This window comes from Sus scrofa, chromosome 12, assembly GCF_054392235.1.
Source record: "Sus scrofa isolate SSC_HxYL_T2T_F1_AM1 chromosome 12, Sscrofa_HxYL_maternal_Yorkshire_Landrace_v2.0, whole genome shotgun sequence".
Lineage (NCBI taxonomy): Eukaryota > Metazoa > Chordata > Mammalia > Artiodactyla > Suidae > Sus > Sus scrofa.
In genome coordinates this window covers 66,030,678-66,053,823 of record NC_139394.1, presented here as the reverse complement: position 1 = coordinate 66,053,823, position 23,146 = coordinate 66,030,678, and the positions used below count along the sequence as shown (strand labels likewise).

Sequence of the window (23,146 nt, the reverse complement as noted above, 5' to 3'; positions counted from 1 at the left end):
ACGAAGCCGACTAGGAACCATGAGGTTGCGGGTTCGGTCCCTGCCCTTGCTCAGTGGGTTAAGGACCCGGCGTTGCCGTGAGCTGAGGTGTAGGTCGCAGACGTGGCTTGGATCCTGCGTTGCTGCGGCTCTGGCGTAGACCTGTGGCTACAGCTCCGATTCGACCCCTAGCCTGGGAACCTCCATATGCCGTGGGAAGCGGCCCTAGAAAAAGGCAAAAAGACAAAAACAACTACAACAAAAAAAAGAATGTGTCTTCGGCCCCAAACCTGGCTGAAGCGCGAGGCCGGGACTGAGATGACAGCGCCACCACACAGGAGGACTCACCACCTGGAAAGGTCTGCTTCCCCCACCGGCCCCCGCCAGGCACTCAAGGCTACAGGGTCAGGAGGACCGGGACAGGGGACACTGAGCACGTGGGAAAACACCCACGTAAGAAGAGCACACATCGGGAGTTCCCTGGCGGCTGAGCCATTAAGGATCCAGGGTTGTCACTGTTGGGCACGGGTTCAATCCCAGCCCCGGGAACTTCCACGTGCCATGGGTACAGCCAAAAAAAAAAAAAAAAAAGAAAAGAAAAGAAAAAAGAGCTTTACATCACGGTAAAGGAGAAAGGCCTGGAGAGCCAGGCCACCAGCCCAGGACCCTCCTGGGGAAACGCACCTGTGGGGAGAGCAATGGTGTCTGAGTTTGCTTTGGCTGGTTGGGGAGGAGAGTAACTTCCCAAATTTTTCTTTTTTGTCTTTTTAGGGCCGCTCCCACAGCACATGGAGGTTCCCAGGCTAGGGGTCTAATTGGAGCGACAGCTGCCAGCCTGCACCACAGCCACAGCCACGCCACACCAGATCCTTAACTCACTGAGCAAGGCCAGGGCTGCTCTCACCCACCTGCTTGGCCTCTGGCAAGAAGCAGCTAGGGCTGGGCTTGCTCTCAAACAAAGCTGCCCCCCTCCCCACTGCACCCCGAGCCTCGTCCTCAAACCTGATGGCAGAGAAGTGACCTCCAGGGCCGCTCCCTCCACCTGGCATCCTCGCATGGCACCTGCCTGCTTAAAGCCTTCCCATCACGGGCGCGTCCACACTGCGTGGTAGCTCTGGGCACCCACACCCCCATCTCTGCCTGGGCCCCCGGGACAGCCTCGCCCCACCGGCCCTCTGCTTCCGCCCAGGCTAACTGACACCCTCAGAACGTGGCCTGAAGACCTGTCAAGGGAGCCTCCCCGGCCCAGTCCACACACCTGCGCCTCCAGCCGGGCCCAGGCTGTGCCCCGGTCAAGGCTGCGCAAAGAGATGGCAGCAAAGAGTTTTTTGGGGGAGCTTGCGAAGGAGCCCACCCTTGACGTGGTGGTTCCCGCGAGAGGAACGCGTTATCACGACCTCAAGACAGATTTAAGCCCACCAGGGCTTACAGCTGCATTAGTTACAACAGCAAGAAAAAATCCAAGAAAGCAGCTGAGCATCCTACCTAAGGGAGTGCGAGGTAAATGCTCTCGACGTGGCGGAACACCACGTAGTCATTTAAACGTGGCTCTAGATGCTGGTTTTAATTTGCAATGCTTATTAAGTAAAAGAAAAAAAAAAAACAAAAAAACACAGAACCCAAAATTGTATTTGTTGCAGCATTATCTCTAGAACGAAAAATGCACTAACAATACAGAAAGGAAACAGGCCAAAACCCTGACAGCAGGGACCCCGGGTGGCAGGATAACGATGGTTTTTCCCTACATTTCTTCCTGTCTTGAAATTCGGGGGGGCGGGGAGCAAATGCTTCAGAGCTGACACTCGCCCCTTGAGGTCCTGCCCCGGCTCTCAGGGTGCCGGGTTCACACAGGGTCAGGCAGGGCAAGCAGGCCTCCCGAGACCCTCCCACTCTGGGTCCCCAGATCCACGGCTCATGGTGACAGGTGTCGGGGAGCAGAGAGAAGGGCTGGGGCCGCCTGGCCCTGCACCCCGAATGTAAGGAGCGCGAAGCTGGGTGGCCTGTCCCCTCTGTGATCCCTGTCCCAGAGCAAGCTGGCACCTGCAAGCCACTGCCCAGCCCGCCCAGAAATGCAGCCAAAGCCTCCCGACCCCTGTCGGCAGACGTCCTGCTCCGCCCCTCCCAGGGTGCCAACGGTTCTCTTCATCTTTCCTGGGGTCAGGTGACAAGGAAACGGCAACATTCCCAATGCAGAACCAGCTGGAAATCAGGGGCTTCACGGGTGTGGGTTTGAGGCCAGGGTCTGAGCAGGTGGGCTGGCACCTACCAACCAGGTGGAACACTGTCTCCCACCTGGGCCAGGGCTCTGCCTCCCAGGGACCAGTGGGCCCCTCAGGTGAGTCCCGCAGCTGAGCTGAGTCTCCCCCAGGGCAGCAAAGTCAGAGCAGCCTCTGCTCCCAGATGCTGCCAGCCTCCTGGCATCGAGACTAGCCAGGTGAAAGGTGGGCAGCGGCCTTCAGGGCCGAAAAGAACTGGAGTCCCTTGTCCCGACACCTGCGAGGGACCCCACATGAGGCCAGCTGCCCCGTGCCACCCCAACACCCTCCACTGCTGAAGGAAAAAACACAGGGGACAGGGGCCCAGGTGGGGCCTCTGGGTGAAAGGGACACTCATCCCTCACCAGGGAGGGCTGATTCCTACCAGCCCATCAGTGAGCAAGAACGTGAGGTTCCCATCATGGCTTAGCAGTAATGAACCCGACTAGCATCCATGAGGACACAGGTTCGATCCCAGGCCTCACTCCCTGGGGTAAGGATCCGGCATTGCCGTGAGCTGTGGTGTAGGTCACAGATGCGGCTCAGATCCTGCGTTGCTGTGGCTGTGGTGTAGGCTGGCAGCTGCAGCTCCAATTAGAACCTTAGCCTGGGAACTTCCATATGCTGCGGGGGAGGCCCCAAAAAGACCAAAAAAAAAAAAGAACGAGAGAAAGGCGACAGTTCCAAGGCAGCACAGACTCTGCTGGTCTTGGCGCCCAGAGGGGATGGGCTCCATGAGGGACAGGCCCTCCAGGTAAGGAAACCCAGCTTGGAAACCGCTTATGGTCCCTGAGGAATCAGTGGATCTGAGCTCTGGTCTGAGATCAAGGGCTGTGAGCATCACAGACAGAAAGAGCAGACATCGCCCCCCAAGAGAGACACAGCGCCTCTTGGGCCATCCTGGCAGAAATCCAAACTGAATAAGGTCAGACTGCAGTTGACATGACATACGGGGAACGGAGGGCCATGTGAACACGTGAAATGAGCTACGACCAGCACAGTCCAGACGGGGAAGCTCAGCAGGACAAGTGACCTGGTTTCTTCAAATAAACGGCAACGAAGCAGATGTGGAGGAGGCGCCTGTAGCGCAAAAGAGACAAGCATACATCCATCAGCCATAATGCAGACCTTATCAGAGCCTATTCAAACAAGCTTTAAAATGACCTATGACACAAGGACACACCTAGAAACCTGAACGACAACCGAATATGCAGTATTAGGGAACCACTGTGCTTTTGGCCTCTGCTTTTGCTTTCCGTTTTAGGGCCGCACCTACAGCATACGGAAGTTCCCAGGTGAGGAGTCAAAACAAAGCTGCAGCCGAGGCCACGGCAATGCGAGATCCGAGCCACATCCACAACCTACGCCGTAGCTCACAGCAACACTGGATCCTCAACCCGCTGAGCGAGGCCAGGGATTGAACCCACGTCCTCACTGAGACACGGTGGGAAGTAGGGCATTACTGTTCATTCCTGAAGTACAATAATGGTGTTACACTGTTGCAAAAGAGCCCATTTTCTTTTAGAGACTCACACCCAAATGCACAGCTGAGATAATACGATTTGGGGAATTTATTTCAGAATAACACAGGCCAGAAGACGGAAGAGGCAGGCATGCCGAGAAAACAGCATAGGCCAGGACTTCATAGGTGAAGCTACGTAAAGGCTTAAGTGGAGGTTCATGACACTAGCCTCTCTCTTTTTTTATTTTTTGACTCTGTTTAAAATTTTCTGTAACATAAAGTTTAAAAAGTAAACCCAGGAGTTCCCACTGTGGTGTAGCAGGTTAAGGATCCGCTATTGCACAGGTTCAATCCCCGGCCTGGGAACCTTCAGGATACAGCCAAAAAAAAAAAAAAAGGAAACCCAGATTTGAAGATAGGATTGACCCATTCAACATTCGCAGAGAAAAGTTAAAACAGGGCACAGCTGATCAACATCCAGACCGTTAGGCGAGGAGGAATTTTGTGCGGGGCTCCGCAGAGGCGCTTCGTTAACCAGAAGCGTCATCTCCATGCCTCAGCCTCCTCACCTGTCAAACGGGGATGCTAAGAATTCGGCTTCCTGCGGCCAGCACGGAGCTGAGCCACACTTTACACATCGAGCGCTCTGAGCAGCGCCTGGCCTGCAGCCGAAGTACCCCCGACAAGGCTGCTTTACCCAACACTGGGCAAAAAATGCATAGAGCCCGGGCCCAGGAGCAGCCGCGGGTCCAGAAGTAGCCCTGAGCCCAGGAGCAGCCCAGACCCAAGAGCATCCTGGGCCCAGGGGCAGCCCGAGCTCACGCAGGCAGGGGCCGGTCTGCCGAGGGGTGTGGGAGGGGGTGTCAGGGAAGAAACGGGCTCTGACCCTGAGTGGAGACGGGGGCGAAGGCTGAAAAAAGCCAGGAAGGAAACCCTCGAGGGCCTCCCAGATGCCAGTCACGTGAAGGTCAGAACAAATCCTTCTCCTAATTAGAGCCTGGGCTCCACAGCCGTCCTTGGGGCGACCTCACTCGCTCCCATCAACAGCCGCAGGGTTTCGGAGGGAACAATTTTAACTCCGCTTCCCACAATAAGGGTTCTGGATCACAGCCCAAAGCCTGGGCTGGTTAAGCGCGTGGGTCAGCGTCGTAAATTGTTTGCTTGGCTGGATCTCCAGACAGCCAGGCTGCGGTTCAGCAAGGAGGTGACGGGGCCTGCGCTCCTGCGCAAAGGACGGGCCTCGCACAGCCGGCAGGTCACGCACCTGTCAGGTCGATACCCCCGGACGCTCCACCTTCCCCCAGAATCTGCTCTGGGGTCTTACCGGGAAACGACACGGCTGCAGACAGCTGCCCAGACGTGACACCCAGAACATGCGCGCACTCACAGAGGCGCCCACCGCGCAGGAAAAGGCCTTCCGGCTTTGCTCACCCGCACGTCTCCCCCGCGGCGGGCTGAGCACCCAGAGAGGAGCCACGGGCCCCTGGCAACTCTGCAGCTCCCCGACAGAGGGTCAGAGGCCTCGGAGGAGGCGCGGGCAGAGGGCTGGCCATGCCCTTGGAGTCTCTGCTCTGCCCTCCGACGGCCACAGACAAGTGCTCACCTGCTTGGCTCCCTCGTTCACGAAGCTGGGGACAGAGAAGCGACCTGAGCAGGTGTGAAGAGCCAAACAGGAAGCTGGGTCCTGGTGTGGTGATGCCCACCCCCAAGAAGCTGGAGCTGGACAGACCTTTCAGAAGAGGGCTCCGGGCCAGTGGCTGACCTGCCACAGCTCACCAGGCCCGGCCCGAGGCAGCGTGGACTGACGGGCCAGGCCGGGCTGGGTGTGATTTCTGGCTCTGCCACACTAACGTCTCACGGGCTGTTCCCGGCAGTGGATCAACCAGGCTGTGCGCCCCGCACAGCAGACGGCCGCAGGCGAGCGTGACCCTCGCCGTGTCTTAGAATCCGCTTCCTTCCACTGCAGTCAACACAAGCGGGCTGGCGGACTGAGGTGTGTACATGAGCTGCCCGCGGGCTGCCCGTCTCGCCGGGCTGGCCAGGACGGAGCACGGGAGAAGCGCGGAGAAGGCGGGGGACCCGCCCAGGGCCATCGGCCTCCGGGAGGCGGCCCTGGCTGGAACATCAGGCAGAGGTAGGACCTCGTGACCTCAGTCGGCCGACCCAGGACCAGCGTGTTCTTTTCTCGAGGCCACAGAGCACGGCTCAGTGGCGGGAGCCTTGGGAGGGTGGGGGCCGTGGGGTGGGGTCGGACCCGGGCTCAGGCCCCGGCTTTGCGACGTGTCTTCCCAAGAGTCAGGCGCATTATTTCATCTTGGGTTTTTGTTTGTTTGTTTGTTGCTTTTTAGGGCCACACCCGGGGCCTATGGAGGTTCCCAGGCTCGGGGTCGAATCGGACCTGTAGCTACCGGCCTACGCCAGAGCCACAGCAACGCGGGATCCGAGCCACATCTGTGACCTACACCACAGCTCATGGCAACGCTGGATCCTTAACCCACTGAGCAAGGCCAGGGATCGAACCTGCAACCTCACAGATCCCAGTCAGATTTGTTTCCGCTGCACCATGATGGGAACGCCTCATCTCAGTTTTAAGTCCGTTGTTTCATTTGTAAAATGAGACTAGCAGCTAAAGCTCTGCAGGACGCCACGAGAATCAGCAATAGTATAAATATTGAGAGGTGGTTTAGGATAACAGCTACCATGTACTGAGCCTACAGGCACACGCACTGTCTCACTCAAACTTTAAACCCCCTACAAGGGAGCAATTACTGCCCCCGAACACTGAGGCCCGGCCAAGTCACTGACCCAAAGAGTACTGAGTGGGGGCCGAGGGGGAGCCTGGGTCCGCCCAGCTGGGCTCTTGGTGCCATTACAGTGCCCGGTGCATGGCAGGCCATAAAGAAAAGGCAGCAGCCGGGATTCTGGCAAAGGCCCCGCAAGCCCTGCTCACAGCAGCCCTGGGCTGAGGCCCTCGTGCCCTGCACAGGTGCAGAGGTGGGGCTCAGGGGCCCGGGCTGCCGCAGCTCAACAAAAGCCCTTGGCTCTCAGAGACAAGCACTCAGACTGCCCGGGGCCGGAATCTGCCAAAGCGATGAGGCCAGGGCGATTCCGTGCAGCAGGGCTGGACGGGCCGGTGCCGAGTGCTGAGACCCGCCCGAGCTGTCGGGGAAGGTGGAAGCGCATTATACTACTCCCTCTACTTCTGTGTCTGCAACTCTCCACCGTGAAGAGTGAAAACAAAACAGCCTCAGCGCCTCACCTCCCGGAGGACCGAAGGCAGGGGAGGGCCTCAAGCTGAGGGGTGCTCTCCTGGCATGTCTGAGTCCCTGCATCCGCTGTAACAATCGCTCAAAAGCACCCTCCGCACCCCTCCCACCCCGGGTGCAGCCCCCGGGGGACTGGCATCGCCCGCCCTGGGAAGCTGGGCAGCAAGGGGCTCTGCACTGAGGGCCGCATGGCGGCAGCCGGGCTGCGGGAGGCCCGGGCAGGCTGGGGAGGGAGGCAGGACTGGGCTGTGGAGAGGCTCTGGGGGCCGGGAAGGGCCGGAGGAAGGAGAAAGGAAGGAGGGGGGCAGGGGTGTCACTTCCACGGCCCACCTGCCACGCCACCCAGGACGCTCTTCCCCAAAGAGAAGCCTGGCCACGTGGTCCCCGCCGCAGACCCCAGAATTGCGTCCTTACTTCCCAGCCCGCCCTGCCCCCCGCAAAGTCCCACAGGAGACCCGCTCGGGCACCTCCTCGCTCTGCCCGGCACAGTGGAGCCCCGTTATCAGGACACCCCACGGCTCTCCTCTCTGGCCTGCATCCCGTGGGGACTGGGCTCCAGGCCAGGGCACGGCCCCCGCCGTCAGCTCCCCATCAACACGACGGGTGGCCCGTACGAGGCGGCCATCATCACTTTAAAGACAGGCCCCTGGGCGCGCGGGCGCCCGCCACCGCCGTGCCAGCCAGCCACGGACCGGCGGCGACAGCAGGACCTGGGCAGGCGGCCTGGCTGTGGTGCCCTTCACGCGTCTCTAAAGCCGCGGCCACAGCAGGCTCACGGAACACCTAGGAACGCTGTACCGGCTTCCTTCCAAAGGTTCCACACAAACGGAGAGTGACAGCGACAGCTTGACGCCCCCTTACCTCCGTGCCTGCAACCTAAAGAATATTTATGATCCGAGGGACCAGAGACGTGGTGTCTTAGAAGCAGAGAAAGGTCACAGAATAAACCGGCGCAGACCATCTGCTCCTGGTGGGGAGAGACGCCGGCTCATTATTCTCCCAACGCACAGCACCTGCTTCTCCCCGAAAACCTAGGCGCCGACGCAAGGATTGTTATTGACTTAGAAGAGAACCGATGCCCCCCACGAGGGGCGAACGCCGGGCACAGACAGGCGGGACGCGGCCTCTCGGGCCAAGGGCACGGGCGCCCGGATCCGATTCCAGAGACAAGGTGTAACGGAGAACCAGATCCCGGCGGGAGACGCCGGCAAGCAGAGTGGCCACCTGCCCCCGCCTCCCGGGGCCGCTGCTCCTGTGCGCCCAGCCCTGCGCTCCCGCCCCCGCGGGGCCCACGCCGACGGACGAGCCCTGTGAGTCAGGGCCGTGGACGCCAGAAGAGCTGGTCTGACCTTTGCAGATACCAAAGGGTGGATCCGAAGCAGAAAAGGGTAGTTAGTGCCAGGCTTCGGCTCCCCGTGGAGGCAGCTTGATGTCATCGGCCAAGAAACCGTGCCCACGGGATGAACGCCGTGAAAAACGGGGTGGCAAGCGTGGAGCTGGGGACGAGGCGGCTGGCACCGGTGCGGCACACGCACGCTCCGAGGGGAATTATTTAACATGCATGAAAAACACATACGGCTCAGACATCGCCTGGCGTGGGGCACGAAACAGTGTCAAGCCGGGAATGAACACACGCGTGGGGCGCGTTCGGACCCCGTCCGTCAGACAACAAAGCCCTGCTTCTGCCACAAACCACGGTCTGCGCTGCAGCGGGGACAAGCCAGCTCGCAGGAGCCCGCGCCGCGGCGCAGCAGACTCCTTAGAAGCTTCATCACCTCCCCATTGCCTCTGTTTCTGGCCTGTACATTTTTTTTTTTTTTCCTTTTTAGGGCCGCAGCACATGGTGGTTCCCAGGCTAGGGGTCCAATCGGAGCTGTAGCTGCCAGCCTACACCAGAGCCGCAGCAACGCAGGATCCAAGCCACGTCTGCCACCTACACCACAGCTCACGGCAACGCCGGATCTGCAACCCCCGGAGCGAGGCCAGGGATCGAACCCGCAACCTCATAGTTCCTAGTCGGAGTCGTTTCTGCTGCGCCACGACGGGAACTGCCCGGCCTGTAAATCTTAACGTTGGTTCAGGAGCAAAAGCGACCCCTTCACAGCCCGTGGAGATTTTCTCCGCCTGCTCTAATTCAGCGCCACACAAAACGAGATCCCGAATAATCTTCCTGAAACGGAGGCCTCCGGGGCTTCCCGCCTGAAAACAGCAATGCGGGCAACTCGGAGGAGGACGGAGGCGAGAAGGGACCCTGCTCACGGAGGCGCGCCGCCCCGACCCGCGTGCCCAGTTCCCTGCGGCAGAACAAACATCCCGCAGAATTCACCCTTTGGAAGCGGACGGCTCGGGGGGCTCGGGTACCGTCACCGCCGTCTGACCCCACAACCCTTCCCCGAAAAAACCTGCTTCCCGCTGGCCCACCACCCGCTTCCCCTGCACCCGCTCGGCCTGAGGGGCCACCGCGGGCACTCGTGCCTGGCCTCGTTCACAGGGCGCCGGCTTCTCCCCGTCCGCCCTCCTCCCTGGCGCTTGGTCAGGCCGCCTTGCCACCTGCGTTCTCAGACATTGGAACCGCGGCCCTTCGCCACGTCGTGGAGCAAGCACGCCGCACTGACCCGTCGCTGGGACCGGGCTCCGAGCTGCGGGAGGCCTGTGTCCTCCAGGGCGGAGCCTGTCATGGGCCTGACGGTAACAGGGAGGGCCTGGGGGCCACGAGGACACGGCGCAGCACCTCCAGCCCCCAGGACAACCACGCCCACGGCGGACGACCCGCCCAAGGGCGCCCTCGAGAGGCAGAGTTAAACGGGAAGGCGGGCATCCGCTGAGCTCCGCCTGGCAAATGGTGGGGACTCAAGGGTGTGCTAGGCCGACGGGGACGCTATCTGGGGACAGACTCTTGGCGAGGTAGCCCCAGTGCAGACCGCCCGGTGTTCGAAGGGGCGATGTGGACACACAGAGGACACTGCAGGCCAAGGAGAGGCCCCAGGAGGAACCGACCCTGCCGACCCTTGACCTTGGACGGCCAGCCTCCGGGACCGCCCGAAGGTAAACGCTGTTTGAAGGCACCCGGCCTGTGGGACTGACTGTGAAATAGCTCGTTTCCTGCTCCAACATTGACTTTATTTATCTGTTTATTATTTGGGGGGCTGTACCCCCAGCAAGCGGAAGTTCCTGAGCCAGGCACTGACCCTGTGCCAAGGCAGTGACCTGGGCCGCTGTAGTGACACCACCAGATATTTCACCCACTGCACCACCAGGGATGCCCCGACACACACTAGAAAGTAGGACTACCAGCCCCTTTTTACAGATGAGGAAGCTGAGGCTCAAACAGGTTTGTCTGGTTTCAGAGGTTTTTTGTGGGGTTTTTTTTTTTTTTTTTTTTTTTTTTTTGCTTTTTCAGGGCCACACCTGCAGCGTATGGAAGTTCCCAGGCGAGGGGTCGAATAGAAGCTACAGCAGCTGGCCTCCACCACAGCCATAGCAACGCCAGATCCAAGCCAGGTCTGAGACCTACACCACAGCTCATGGCAACGCCAGATCCTTAACCCACTAAGTGAGGCCAGGGTTCGAACCAGCATCTTCATGGTTCCTAGTTGGATTCGTTTCTTCTGTGCCATGACAGGAACTCCTGGTTTCAAAATTTTTGTTCTTTCCAGAAAGCATACATGTTTTAATTTATCCTTTTTATTTAATTTTTTTCTCTTTTTTAGGGCCACACCTGCAGCATGTGGAAGTTCCCAGGCTAGGGGTCGAATTGGAACAGCAGCCACTGGCCTACACCACAGCAACGCCAGATCTGAGCCGTGTCTGCGACCTTCACCACAGTTCCCTGCAACACCGGATCCTTAACCCACGGAGCGAGGCCAGGGATCGAACCCAAGTCCTCACGGATGCGAGTCGGGTTTGCTAACCACTGAGTCACAACGGGAAGTGCGATTTCAGAAACTTTTTTGAGGGAGGACAGAACAGGTACCGAGTTGAGCACTCTGCCCCCACTGTCCATTCCAGGCTCTTCTTTTCAGCTGTAAACAAGCCTAAGCGGCGCGTGGCCGTCACAACCAGGGCCAGAGCGTCCTGGCTCATTCCAGGACCCTCAGAACCACACTCCAGGCCTCGCCTCCCACTGAGACCAGTAGTGTGGGCACTGGACACCAGGATGGACGCCCCCAGCCCCCACCTTGGAAGGGGGCTCTCCAGCCAGCCCACAGGGAGCGCCCCCAGGGGCTCTTGGGGGAGTCATGGAACCAGCGACACAAAGCACCCCTCCCCCATGCAAATTTCACCTGGCATTAATCCAAAGTAATACAAACAGGGAGTTCCTGTCACGGCTCAGCAGTAACAAACCTGACTAGCATCCAGGAGGACACAGGTTCGATCCCTGGCCTCGCTCAGTGGGTTAAGGATTCAGTGTTGCTGTGAGCTGTGGTGTAGGCTGCAGACGCGGATCGGATCTGGAGTGGCTGTGGCTGTGGTGTAGGCTGGCAGCTACAGCTCTGATTCAACTCTTAGCCTGGGAACCTCCATGTGCTGTGAGTATGGCCTTAAAAAGACCAATAATAATAATAATAATAATGAGTTCCCGTCGTGGCGCAGTAGTTAACGAATCTGACTAGGAACTGAGGTTACGAGTTCGATCCCTGGCCTCGTTCAGTGGGTTGAGGATCCGGCGCTGCCATGAGCTGTGGTGCGGGTTGCAGACTCGGCTTGGATCCCGCGTTGCTGTGGCTCTGGCGTGGACCGGTGGCTACAGCTCCGATTAGACCCGTAGCCTGGGAACCTCCATATGCCGCAGGAGCAGCCCTAGAGATGGCAAAAAGACAAATACCCCTACTACTACTACAAATAATAATGAAAATAAATGCAAGGAAATGCAAACAAGAGTCTTCTCCCTGGACTCTGGATCCTGCTCCGTCCCAAGATCGTGGCCGGGCGTCTGCAGCGTTGCAGCAGCTGAACAGGGGCAGAGGCTGGAGACCCCACAGCCCGAATCAGTGCGACTGCCCCCATTCCCTGCAGCCCATTCTGCTGGGGTCCGTGGCCCACTCCCCAGGGAGGCCCCCAGCTGCTGGGCACCGCCCGCCTCAGGGCCTCTGTTTCTGCCCTCGCCTGCCCCGCCCGAGAGGCGCGGCTTCAAGGCCACCTCACTCAGACACCTCCTCTGCCCAGAGCCACCACTGTCCTCGCCCCGGGTGCCCCAACCACTCCCGGGGAACGCTGCTCACGTGTCCATGCCGGCATGGCTCTGACTGTGGAGTGAGCCTCCGGGCTGAGGGCAGGGGCACGTGGCAGCCTGGGGGCCCCTGCATGGTGCCCTCCCGCCTGCAGACCCGGGGAGGCGGGAAGCGCCGCTGGGAGCCGGGCCCTCCTAGCCGGCAGCCCGCTCTGCCACACCCGCCCTGGGAAGAGGTGACACAGGTCCTATAAGGCTCACTTGTGCAAGGAGAGGTCAGTCCGTATAAAGACAATGTTCTATAAGTAATAGCACCCGGCCTCAGGGACAAGGCAGGTCATGAAGGGGGGTCCCCAGGCTGGACGGCGACGGTGACCCCTCGGAAACTGCAGGCCAGGGCCTGGGCTCCGAGGCTCCGAGACGGTCTCCGTTAGGGAGCGAGGACCCCGATGGCCCAGCGCCCTCTCCCGCCGCAAAGGCCCGGCCGGGTGGAGGGAGCACGTGCTCTGGGCGCCGCTGGGCAGAGGCCCGCGAGGAGCGCCCTTTTGCAGGGCGCCTGGCATCCGTATCCGTTTCAACCACTCCCAGCCTGACCTCGGGGACTTGAACCACAGAAAGGGGTGCAGGCACCAGCCCGCGCTGCGACGGCACCGTTTTTGAGATAAAGCCCTCCGCTCCCCAGAGGAGAACGGCCCCAGGCAGCACCCCACCGGGCGGCGGCTGGAACCGACACCTGCAGCCGGACCCCGGGACACGAAAGAAGTGTCGCAGTGAGAGCCACACTCAGCAGCTGACGGGGGCTCCCGCTTTCAGACAAGCCGGACTGCCGTCGGTGCCGTCCGGCGGCTCAAACGAGGCTGTGGATGGGGCGGCTTTCACTTTATACCCTTCTGAGTGTCTGATTTCACACGAGAAGGAGGACACGCGCCAACACTACTCCGTCGAAAGGCAAACAAACCGGTGGCGCAAAAGACCCCAGAGAAGGGGGCCGGGGCGGAGGAGGGCCCGACTGGGGGCTCGGCCCCTCCCGCTCCGCCCCGTCCTGGGGGGGCTCCGAGACCCTCCTGGCCCAGCCTGTCGCGGTCCGAAACTGAACACCCCTTGGATGCTCTCTCGAACCAGCTCTCACACTTGATGGAGTTCAAGCCGCAAGGCTGGTCCCCGCCAACTCCCGCTCTCCTCCTGCCAGCTCCCACTCGTCCTTCAAAACCAGTCCAGGGGCGCCTCTCAGGAACCCCCTCTGCTCTCCGCTGAGCTTTCGGGGCTGCCCCCCACCCCCCGTCTCAGGACGTGACCCCGGCACCAACAGACCGTTCCCCCCCCCCCCGCCCCCCGATCTGTGCAACAGCCCGGCACCAAGCAGGGTGGGCCCCCTGCCAGCCCGTGTCCCCACGACAGGGCCAGGATGGGGCTACCCACCCAACTCAGGGCTGTGGTTCTACTGTCACTCATCCGGTTACCCGCAAGCCCCCTCTTCTATGGCTGCCCTAATCCGCCGCCGCCCCTCCAGGAAAGCAGCTGAGCAACTACGACACCCACCCAGCAAGGAAGACACACGCTGAGCTCGGGCGCTGCCCTCCTTCCCCACGCGTCCTGCCCCGAGGGTCCGAACAACCCGGAATCCACGGGGCTGCGTAACACGCCCCCAGAAGTGCGCAGCCACCTCACACATGGGATGATGCTGCTACCAAAACCCAGACGATGACACGGGCTGTGAGGATGTGGAGAAACGGGGCCCCTGAGCCCTGTCGGAGGGAAGGGAAAACGGAGCAGCCACCACGTACGGAGGTGCCTAAACACATTAAAAATGGAACCACAGGCGTCCCCGTAGCGGCGCAGCGGAAATGAACCTGACCAGCATCCATGAGGACACGGGTTCGAGCCCTGGCGTCACACCGTGGGTTAAGGGTCCGGCATTGCCGTGAGCTGGGGTGTAGGTTGCAGAGGCAGCCCGGATCCTGCGTTGCTGTGGCTCTGGCGTAGGCCAGCGGCTACAGCTCTGATTAGACCCCTAGCCTGGAATGTCTATAGGCCGCACGTACGGCCCTAAAAAAGGGAAAAAAAAAAAAAAAGATAGACCTGCACATGACCATGTGATGCAACAATTTCACTTGGAAAGCAGGGCCTCAAAGAGCAACCTGTACATCCATGTCCACCGCGGGCTTTTTTTTGGCCACACCTGCGGCACATGGAAGTTCCCGGGACAGGGATGAAACCTGAGCTGCAGCTCTGACCTACACTGCAGCTGCAGCAACACCAGATCCTTAACCCACTGTGTCGGGCTGTGGATCAGGCCAGGGGTTGGCTCCACGTCACCACAGAGACAACGCCAGACCTTCACCTGCTGCGCCACGGTGGGAACTCCCCACAGCAGCCTTATTCACAGAAGCCAAGAGGTGGAAGCAGCTCAGCTGTCCAAAGCTGGGCGGATGGATGGACTAAACAAAACCCGGTTTACGCGGACAGTGGAGCACTATTCAGCCTGAAAAAGGAAGGCGATTCTGACACAGGCTCCGTCAGAGGTGCATCTTAAAGGCAGGGTTACTACGTGAACTCGCCAGTCACAAAAGACAAGTGCTGTACGTTTCCACTAACACAAGGTCCACGGAGACACAAATTCATAGACAGAAAGCAGGAGCGCGGTTGCTGGGGGCTGGGGGGGTAGTTACCGTTTCACGGGACAGCCTCTGGGTTTTACGGGAGGAAGAGCCTTCTGGAGGCAGAGGCCATGGATGGACCCACAACAACATGAATTTTTTTTTCTTTTTTCTTTTTTTTTTTGCCATTTCTTGGGCCACACCCGCAGCATATGGAGGTTCCCAGGCTAGGGGTGGAATCGGAGCTGTAGCTGCCGGCCTACACCAGGGCCCCAGCAACGCGGGATCCTTAACCCACCGAGCGAGGCCAGGGATGGAACCCGCAAGCTCGTGGTTCCTAGTCGGAGCCATTAACCACTGCGCCACGCCGGGAACTCCGACACGAATGTTCTTAGTGCCACTGAACTGCTCACTTAAACGCGGTGACGATGGTGGGCTTCGTGCTACGTCTATTTCACCAAAAATGTTTCAAACGTTTGCAGGAAGTTGTTCAGTGCTCTTGAGGGTGAATTACGGAGCTCAAGATCTAAAGAAAAACTGAAAGCCACTCTGAAGCCAGCCTTTAGCTTTAGGTGTGGAAGTGGCCTTGAGACGCTGGGTTCCAACCACGCTGGTCCCAGGACCTCCCCAGAGCCACAGAGCACATCGGCAGCAACGCGGAGCCAGCCCCGGGCCTCGGGAGTCCTGCCTGGGAGCAGCTGTGCTGCTCCGGACGGAAGCCAGAAAATGCAGGTGAAACAGACGGCCAACCAAAGGCAGGTTTGCCAATGGACTTTACCAACCACCCAACCTGGAGCTAAACCGCCCAGTGTGATTGGACTAATTGTGATTTGCTTTCAAACAATAAAAAGCATTTATCGGGAGTTCCTGTCGTGGCTCAGCAGAAACAAATCCGACTAGCATCCATGAGGTGGCAAGTCCGATCCCTGGCCTCGCTCAGTGGGTTAAGGATCTGGTGTTGCTGTGAGCTGTGGTGTGGGTCGCAGACGCGGCTTGGATCCCGCATTGCTGTGGCTGTGGTGTAGGCCGGCAGCTACAGCTCCGATTCGACCCCTAGCCTGGGAACCTCCACATGCCATGGGAGCGGCCCAAGAAAAGGCAAACAAACAAACAAAAAAAGACCCAAAGACAAAAAGCATTTATCTTCATGGCACGGCAGCCCCCCTCAGCCTCCCTCAGCCCCTGCGACACAAGCGCCTCGTGACTGGCAGGACCCCAGGTAAGCAGAAAGTTTCACCAGGACTCACTGTGGGACCCCGGCAAGGTGCCCACCACGATGCAGTCAGACGGTTCCCAGCCCGTGCTCATAAAACCCCCAGGGCCTCCGAGCCACGTGTGCCCGGTGGGCACGGGGCCGGGCCACGGGCGGCTCAACGTGGGGCTGGACACTGAGAGCCCGTAGACGGCACGGGAGCTTCTGCCTGGGTCTGGTGACGTCCCGAACCTGAGGCGGGCTCAAGGGAGCCCCCGATTAAGCAGGTGGCCGGAGGTCCTGGGGTCTGCAGTGGGGGTCTGACCGCATCATGGTCCGAGCCCTCCCCTGTGGGCTCTGCGGAGACCTGGGTAGCAGGTCAGAGTGAACCGGAACCGAAAGGCAGGACACAGCTTGGTGTCACAATCGGCTGGTGGCCAGAAACACCCACACACTTGGTGTCCGAAGCACTGTTGGGGTAAAAGCCGCACCGACCTGACCTCTCTGGGCTCGGGGCCTCGTCTGTCACTGAGGGTGGACCGACGGCGGAGAAGGCCCCCCCACCAGAAGCTGGTGACTCCTGCTTTCAGAGTTTGCAGAGTTAACGTGTGGGGACACCGCCCCCCGCCCCCAGAAGCCACCAGGCAGCATCACCCCCCAGGCCACACTTCCCACCTTGATGGACGAGGACGAGCAGAGCTGTGTGTCTCTCCTTTGAGGAGCAGCAAAGAACTCGACAGTGCCCTGTCCCACGGCCTGTCCCTGTCCCCAGCTCTGCCAGGCTCGCGGCCCAGCTCCCGAGATGGGATCAGTGGCTCCCCGGCACGCCCCAATTTAAACCAATACAGGAGTTGCTGCCGTGCCTCGTTAAAGATTAAAACAGGAGCCAGTAACGTCTGGAAGGCGAACCGGCCCTCGGAGACCTCGGAGCGTGTTCACGGCCCTGCCTCCTCCAGCGCCGCAGACCCAGGCACGTCCAGACCGCAAGGGAGCCCGGGGCCGCCTGGAGCGAGAGGCGCTTCCGTGCGCAGTCAGAAAACACAGCCTCTCCCCAAACGCTTCAAAACCTGGGATGACAGGAAGGGCGGCTAATGCTGCGGCAGCCCTGAGCTTGAGAGCCAAACCGGCCACCAGCCGCCAGTTCATTCTCTCAGTTCCATGGATCAGTACTGAGTTCTCACCCCTCAGACCGGTTCAAGTCCCCGCTCTGCCTGGAGACCAGCCTGAGAAGCCTCTGTTTCCTGCTCTGTCAATCGTGGGTGACAACGCCTGCCTCGCGGGGCTGCGGGGGCCTGGGAGGAAACGCACTTAACTGGCCCCTAGAGACGAGTCAGGCTGACCTGGCACCGCTGGCATCACCCTTCTCGTCTTTAGGGCATGTGTTAGAACTGAGAATAAGGGCAGGACCCCAAAGGCACAGGCGACAAAAGTAGATCAGACCCACCAGCTGCATCAAAGGACCCGACCAACACTGAAGAGGCAGGACCCGGGCGGAGAATGGCAGCAAACCTGATGATCTACCCGGGAGGCACCCCCAGCGGAGACAGAACTAACGCTCAACAACCATGAAACATCCCGATGGAAAATGTGCAAAGGATGTGAAGAGACACAACCACACGACAGCGAGTATCACGCCACGCTCACTAGGACGGCCACTGTGACAAACAAATGACAGGTCTGGGCGGGAATGCGGAGACCCCCACTAGTGAGAAGGTGAGATGGCCCAGCCCCTGGGGAGAACAGCACGGCAGTTCTGGCTCTGCCTCAAAATATCAGAAACAGGGCTTCCCGTCACGGCGCAGCGGTTAACAAACCCGACTAGGATCCATGAGGACATGGGTTCGATCCCTGGCCTCGCTCAGTGGATTAAGGATCATCTCTGCTGGGGGCTCCCCAGGAAAGCCCTTCCCTGCGCCTCGGGGACCCCCGTTCGGCACGGAGGGGGCTTTGATGGTGAGAGAGAAGAGCCTTTTGGGACCTGCCTCTGTAAGGACAGCCATGCCACTCCCCTCCCGAGACGCCTCTCACGGCTCCCAGTGCCACCAAGGAGAGAGTCCAGAGCCCTCGGCCAGCATTTGAAGCCCTGCCCATCAGGCCTGACACCTGTCCACCTGGGCTCCCACGGCCCCAGCCACTGTCACCCTCCTCCGTCGCTGCTCTCTCTGCCCAGGGAGCCGGCCAGGCCTCCTCATTCACCTCCAGCAAAGCCCACCTGTCCTCACGGCCCTGCTGCCCCCAGGAGCTCCTCCTCACCCTCTGCCCGCTGGGTCCCAAGTCCGGCTCCTTCACTGCTAGTTCTAGGCCCCTCTTTTTCTTTTTGTTTCTTTTTTTTTTTTTTTTTTTGTCTTTTCTAGGGCTGCACCCATGGCACATGGAGGTTCCTGGGCTAGGGGTCTAATTGGAGCTGTAGGAGTTCCCGTTGTGGTGCAGTGCTTAACGAATCTGACTAGGAACCATGAGGTTGTGGGTCTGATTCCTGGCCTTGCTCAGCGGGTGAAGGATCCTGCGTTTCCATGAGCTGTGGTGTAGGTTGCAGACTTGGCTTGGATCCCGCGTTGCTGTGGCCGTGGTGTAGGCCGGTGGCTACAGCTCCGATTCAACCCCTAGCCTGGGAACCTCCATATGCTGCGGGTGTGGCCCTAGAAAAGGCAAAAAGGCAAAAAGTCAGAAAGTCAAAAAAATATATATATATTAATTGGAGCCATAGCCGCCAGCCTACACCACAGCCACAGCAATGCCAGATCCGAGATGCCTCTGTGACCTACACCACAGCTCATGGCAACGCCGGATCCTTCACCTACTGAGCAAGGCCAGGGATCGAACCTGCAACCTCATGGTTCCTAGTTGGCTTCATTAACCACTGTGCCACAATGGGAACTCCCAGTTCTGGGACCCTCTCAGTACCTTAAGGTCCTGCTCTGCAAAGTGGAGACGCTGGCAGGACCCCCAGTACCCGCTCACAGCGCTGCCGGAATCAAGGACTGCGAGACCCAGAAACACGACCTCCGCCGCTGGCGCAGAACGACACAGCGCCGAGCTTTCAGAAGGCAAAGCCTGGTAACCACTGCTACTGCTGCTGGAGGTAACCCCTCCGTCGTCCGCCTCGTCACTCCATGTATCTGTCGAGTCTGTGCCAGCATTTCCGACCTCGCTGCTTCAGGCACCTGTCTCCGCTCCCTGCACTCCCACCAGAGAGAACCTCTGGCGAGTGTTTAGCTTGGTCTCTCCGAGAGGCCGCACAGAGCCACTGAGGGGATAAATGACTTCTGAATAGTCTCACGGATAATCCGCCATGAGAAACGCACACTGAAAGTTGGCGGAGAGATTAAGGAGATTTTTTGTTGTCTTTGTAGGGCCGCACCTGCAGCATGTGGACGCTCCCGGGCTAGGGGCTGAATGGAGCTACAGCGGCTGGCCTACCCACAGCTCACCGCAACGCCAGATCTGAGCCACACCTGCAACCTACACCACAGCCACGGCAACTGGATCCTCAACCCACGGAGCGAGGGCAGGGATCGAACCCACATCCTCATGGACACTAGTTGGGAGCATAACCTGCTGAGCCACGATGGGACCTGCTAAGAAGAGATTCAAGAAGCAGAACTTCTCATCTGGAGCATTCGTTCTCACCGGGTGGTGTCTGGACCAGCAGCAGCAGCAGCCTTGGGCTGTGCCAGACGTGCAGAGGCCCCAGCCCGCACCCTACCCGCCGTCTGCTCCGCCAGCTCTCCAGGATGCCCGTGACCCTGACTCACAGGCTCTGCAGAGCAGGAAGCAACACGGCAGCCCAGAAAGAGCCCCGGGTCAGCAGTGGACTCTCGGCTTGACCCTGGCCTTGACCGTGCAAGGCCTCTTAACCTCTTGGAGCCTCTCTGAAGCACCTCAGGGCAGGAATCGTCCGCAGATCCTCCTTAAATGTTGTGTGGGCTCGAAGACGTCCTGAGGACAGAGTCTGCATACAAGGGCGCTTAATAATTACAGGTTCCTCGCCTTCTCTCCCTGTCGGTCTCACAGGGCTGGGAACTGCGGCAAAGGGGGTGACCCACCGGAGCAAGCCGAGGGGCCACACATTAACCACCTGCCCTTGGAGCAAAGAGCCAGGCCAGTCAGCAGGCGGCAGTGACAGGCGTGGGGAGCTCCAGGGGGCAGTTCAGGCCCCACACCACCCGGCCTGGGCCCAGCTCCGCAGCCGAGAGGTGGCCCCCGGGGTTCTGGTCAGAACTCACTAACGACTCATGGGTCTTTCATCTCAATGAATCCAAACTTCACTCCTGGAAAAGGATGAGGTGAAACCATTTTCCAGCCACCACAAGGAGAGCCGAGCCCCGGCACCGTGGACATGGCTGGGGGACTCCCTACACGGGTGGCACTGTTTTGAAAGCTGTTCCAGAAGGGGATCTGGCCGCAGAGCACTGGTCAGCCCTTCATAAGGTGGCCGGTCCTCGCTCTGAGCCTGACTCCCTTCCAGGACAGCGGGCGGCCTGGGTGCAGGAAGGCCCAGGGACTCGTCACGCTGGGCTGAGCTGCCAGCTCGCGATGGGCAGCCCACATGTTAGGTCAAACAGCGCCCAGGAAGTGGGTGTGAGGCGGGGGCGGAAGCCAGAGTGACCGCTGGTCTACCGACCCCGGACCTCGAGTCTGATGCGTGTGGCTGGGGACACCTAGGTGGCTTGGGACAGCTACTGCCAGCTCCCTCAGAGCAGCTCTGTAATACCTGTATCGCGGAGCCTGGCAGCCAACACAGGCTCAGATCACCGGCTGATGGCCTGATGGGTTATTCAGGTTCACGGCCCAGGGCTGCTGAGTGAGGAGCGCGAGGGCCAGACAGGCTCAAATGGGAGTCAGCTGTGTGGCCTTCAAAGCCGCCCACCCAGGACAGACTTCATCCCGGGCCCAAACCCCACAGCTGCCTCTGTTCCACCGGGAGGTGCCCACACACCCCCAACCTGCCCCAGGCGCAGGGGCCTCTTCTCTGCCTGGGCGGTTCCCACCCTCACAAACAGCCCTCAGTCTCAAGGGCACAGGGCCCACTCCTCCGGACCCCCTGGCAGCACTTCTGTCCCCTGAGCACAGCTAAGGCGGCCTTCCTTCTGTCATCACTGTCCCATGCATCTGTGTTCCCTCCCTGACACCAGCAAGCCCAGCTGTGAAATCCGGGTCCCGCTCGCTGGCTGAGCCTCAGTTTCCCCATCCCTAAAGCGGGAAGGACAATAAAACCCACTTCACGGAGCAGCTGCACAACTGCTGGGGGATTCGGCTGTTACCCGATGCCGGCGTGGCTGCTGTTTCCCTTCTGCGCTGCCCTGCGAACGGCCCCCGGCACGTGCTTTTAAGGAACACTACCCACACGACGCGTCTCGAGAGTCAATTCTACACTCAGTCGCAACAACGCAAAACATACCCAGAGCCTCCTCGCGGCCTCTAGGCATCTACCCGAACGGAAGTGGCTCACTGGCAGGGAGGAGGCTCCGCTCCCTTCGTGGTCCAGGGTCCCGTTCGAGGGCCGGCAGACCCGGGGGCCTGTCCAGAGGTGGGCTGGCTGTCCCACACTCCAGAGAGAAGATTCGCCTGCCTGAGTCATCCTGATAATAACGGCGGCAGCTCCGACGAACTGAGCCTCGACTGTGTTCCAGGCACATCCATCATCTCACCGAAACCCGCACCACCCTGAATACACAGCACCCTGCCTCCACTTCCCTCTGGAGCAAACCCAGGCTCAGCGGGGTGCCCAGGATTTGGGGGTCCGGGGCTGAACTGGGCGTGGCGCCAACGCAGGTCTTCCCGAGGGAAGCCTCACGCTCTCTGCACCTGCACACCCCTCATATCCGCACGTTTTAAATCCTCTTTAACGTACACACCCCGTCAACGACCTCGGCACTTCAAAGGTGCAGAGCTTCTTACTGCACAGGAGCCAGAAAAAGGGAAAAAGCTCCCCCCAAGTCCACGGGTCCCTCCGACAGCTGACGGGAGTTGGCTTCCCAACTGAGAAATGAGTTTCTGGAATCAGGATGCAGCGGGGGAGCAGCTGAGGAAGAAGGAAGGGGCAGCAGTGGGCACGGGCCAGAAGAGACTCATCCAGCGCCCAGTCCGTCACCACGTCGGAGCCCCCACACCACGGACACGAGAAAGGCTCCCAAACGCCCGCCGGCCCACCCGAGATGCCTCAGGGCTTTCCCAGGCCCCGGCAAGGCTGAAAAGTAGGCAGAAAAGAACCACGTCACCACTGACCCAGCCAGGCTGGCGAGGACGCCAAAGGTCCCTGCTCACCAAAGACGTTGTTCCAGACCTTCCTCCAACCAGCAGGATCCAGTTTTCAAAGAAACCAATCAACACTCTTGACCGAGGGCACTCGGCCTAAGCTCCAGCCTCGGCTGGAAAGGCAAGTTGCTTTTTGCAGCAAGCAGAGTCCACTGGCCCCCGGCCCTCTGGTGGTCCTCACCCACACCTCGGGCGCTCCCCCGGGGATGCTGGTCATCCCGGCGCCCACACAGGCTCAGGCCGGCGAGCACCCCTCTATCTGTCCCCGAAGATTTCCGCGTTGGCAAATGTAAGAACGCGCGGAAGCAACAGCCGGGGGCAGGGACGAGCACAGGGGACATCAGCTCCCGCCTCTGACAGACGGGGCACTTCAGACCGGACCGGGCAGTGACTCGCACAAGGTCACAGGGGGTCGGCGGCCAGGCCCCGCGGGCGCCCCGCGAGCAGGCCGCCCCCTTTCCCGAGGTGGGGCAGGTTGCCCCCCACCGTGTCCTCAAGAGCGCGCCGGCCTCCCGCTCCCCCGAGGGCTGCTCGACCCCGGCCGGCGCTGTCGCGGGGGGGGGTGGGTGCTGGGCCCTGCCGCGCAGGGACGCGCGGAGCCTCGCCCAGGCCTCGGGGCGCCGCTGTGGGGGCCTTACCGAGGCACTGCCCCACCGGGGTGCTGAACGGGTTCCCCAGGAGGAACTCCATCTTGGGCGGACGGCTCGGCAGGGGCCGGAGCGAGTCAGCCGCCGGGTCTCCGCGTCCCCCGCCGCGCTCCCGGCCAGACTGACACTTGCCCCCGCCCCACCCTCCGGAACGCCGGCGCCCGTCCCAGCCCCACCCCGCCACGTTACTATTGGGCGACGGCTGCCCTGCCCTCTTCCGATTGGCCCCTACACCTCCCTCAGCGAATCCCCGCCCACCCTGCCGCGTCCGATTGGGCGGGGTCGCGAGCTAGGTCACAGGAATCTCCGTCACCTCCCCT

General features: G+C 60.3%; 1 protein-coding gene across 13 annotated transcripts in view; it reads right to left on the bottom strand.

Annotated features, from left to right (window-relative positions):
• The window catches only part of TOM1L2 (target of myb1 like 2 membrane trafficking protein), a 77,134-nt gene extending 54,185 nt beyond the window's left edge, over nucleotides 1-22,949 (bottom strand). For all 13 annotated transcript variants that reach the window (XR_002337412.2, XR_014821976.1, XR_002337411.2 and 10 more), the window contains exon 1: nucleotides 22,818-22,949. Coding sequence is in view for 5 of the 13 variants with exons in the window: in XM_021068006.2 (XP_020923665.1) it covers nucleotides 22,818-22,869 (52 nt within the window). In the remaining 8 variants the exon portion in view is untranslated. The remainder of the gene's footprint in view (nucleotides 1-22,817) is intronic.
• Between the last annotated feature and the right edge of the window lie 197 nt (nucleotides 22,950-23,146).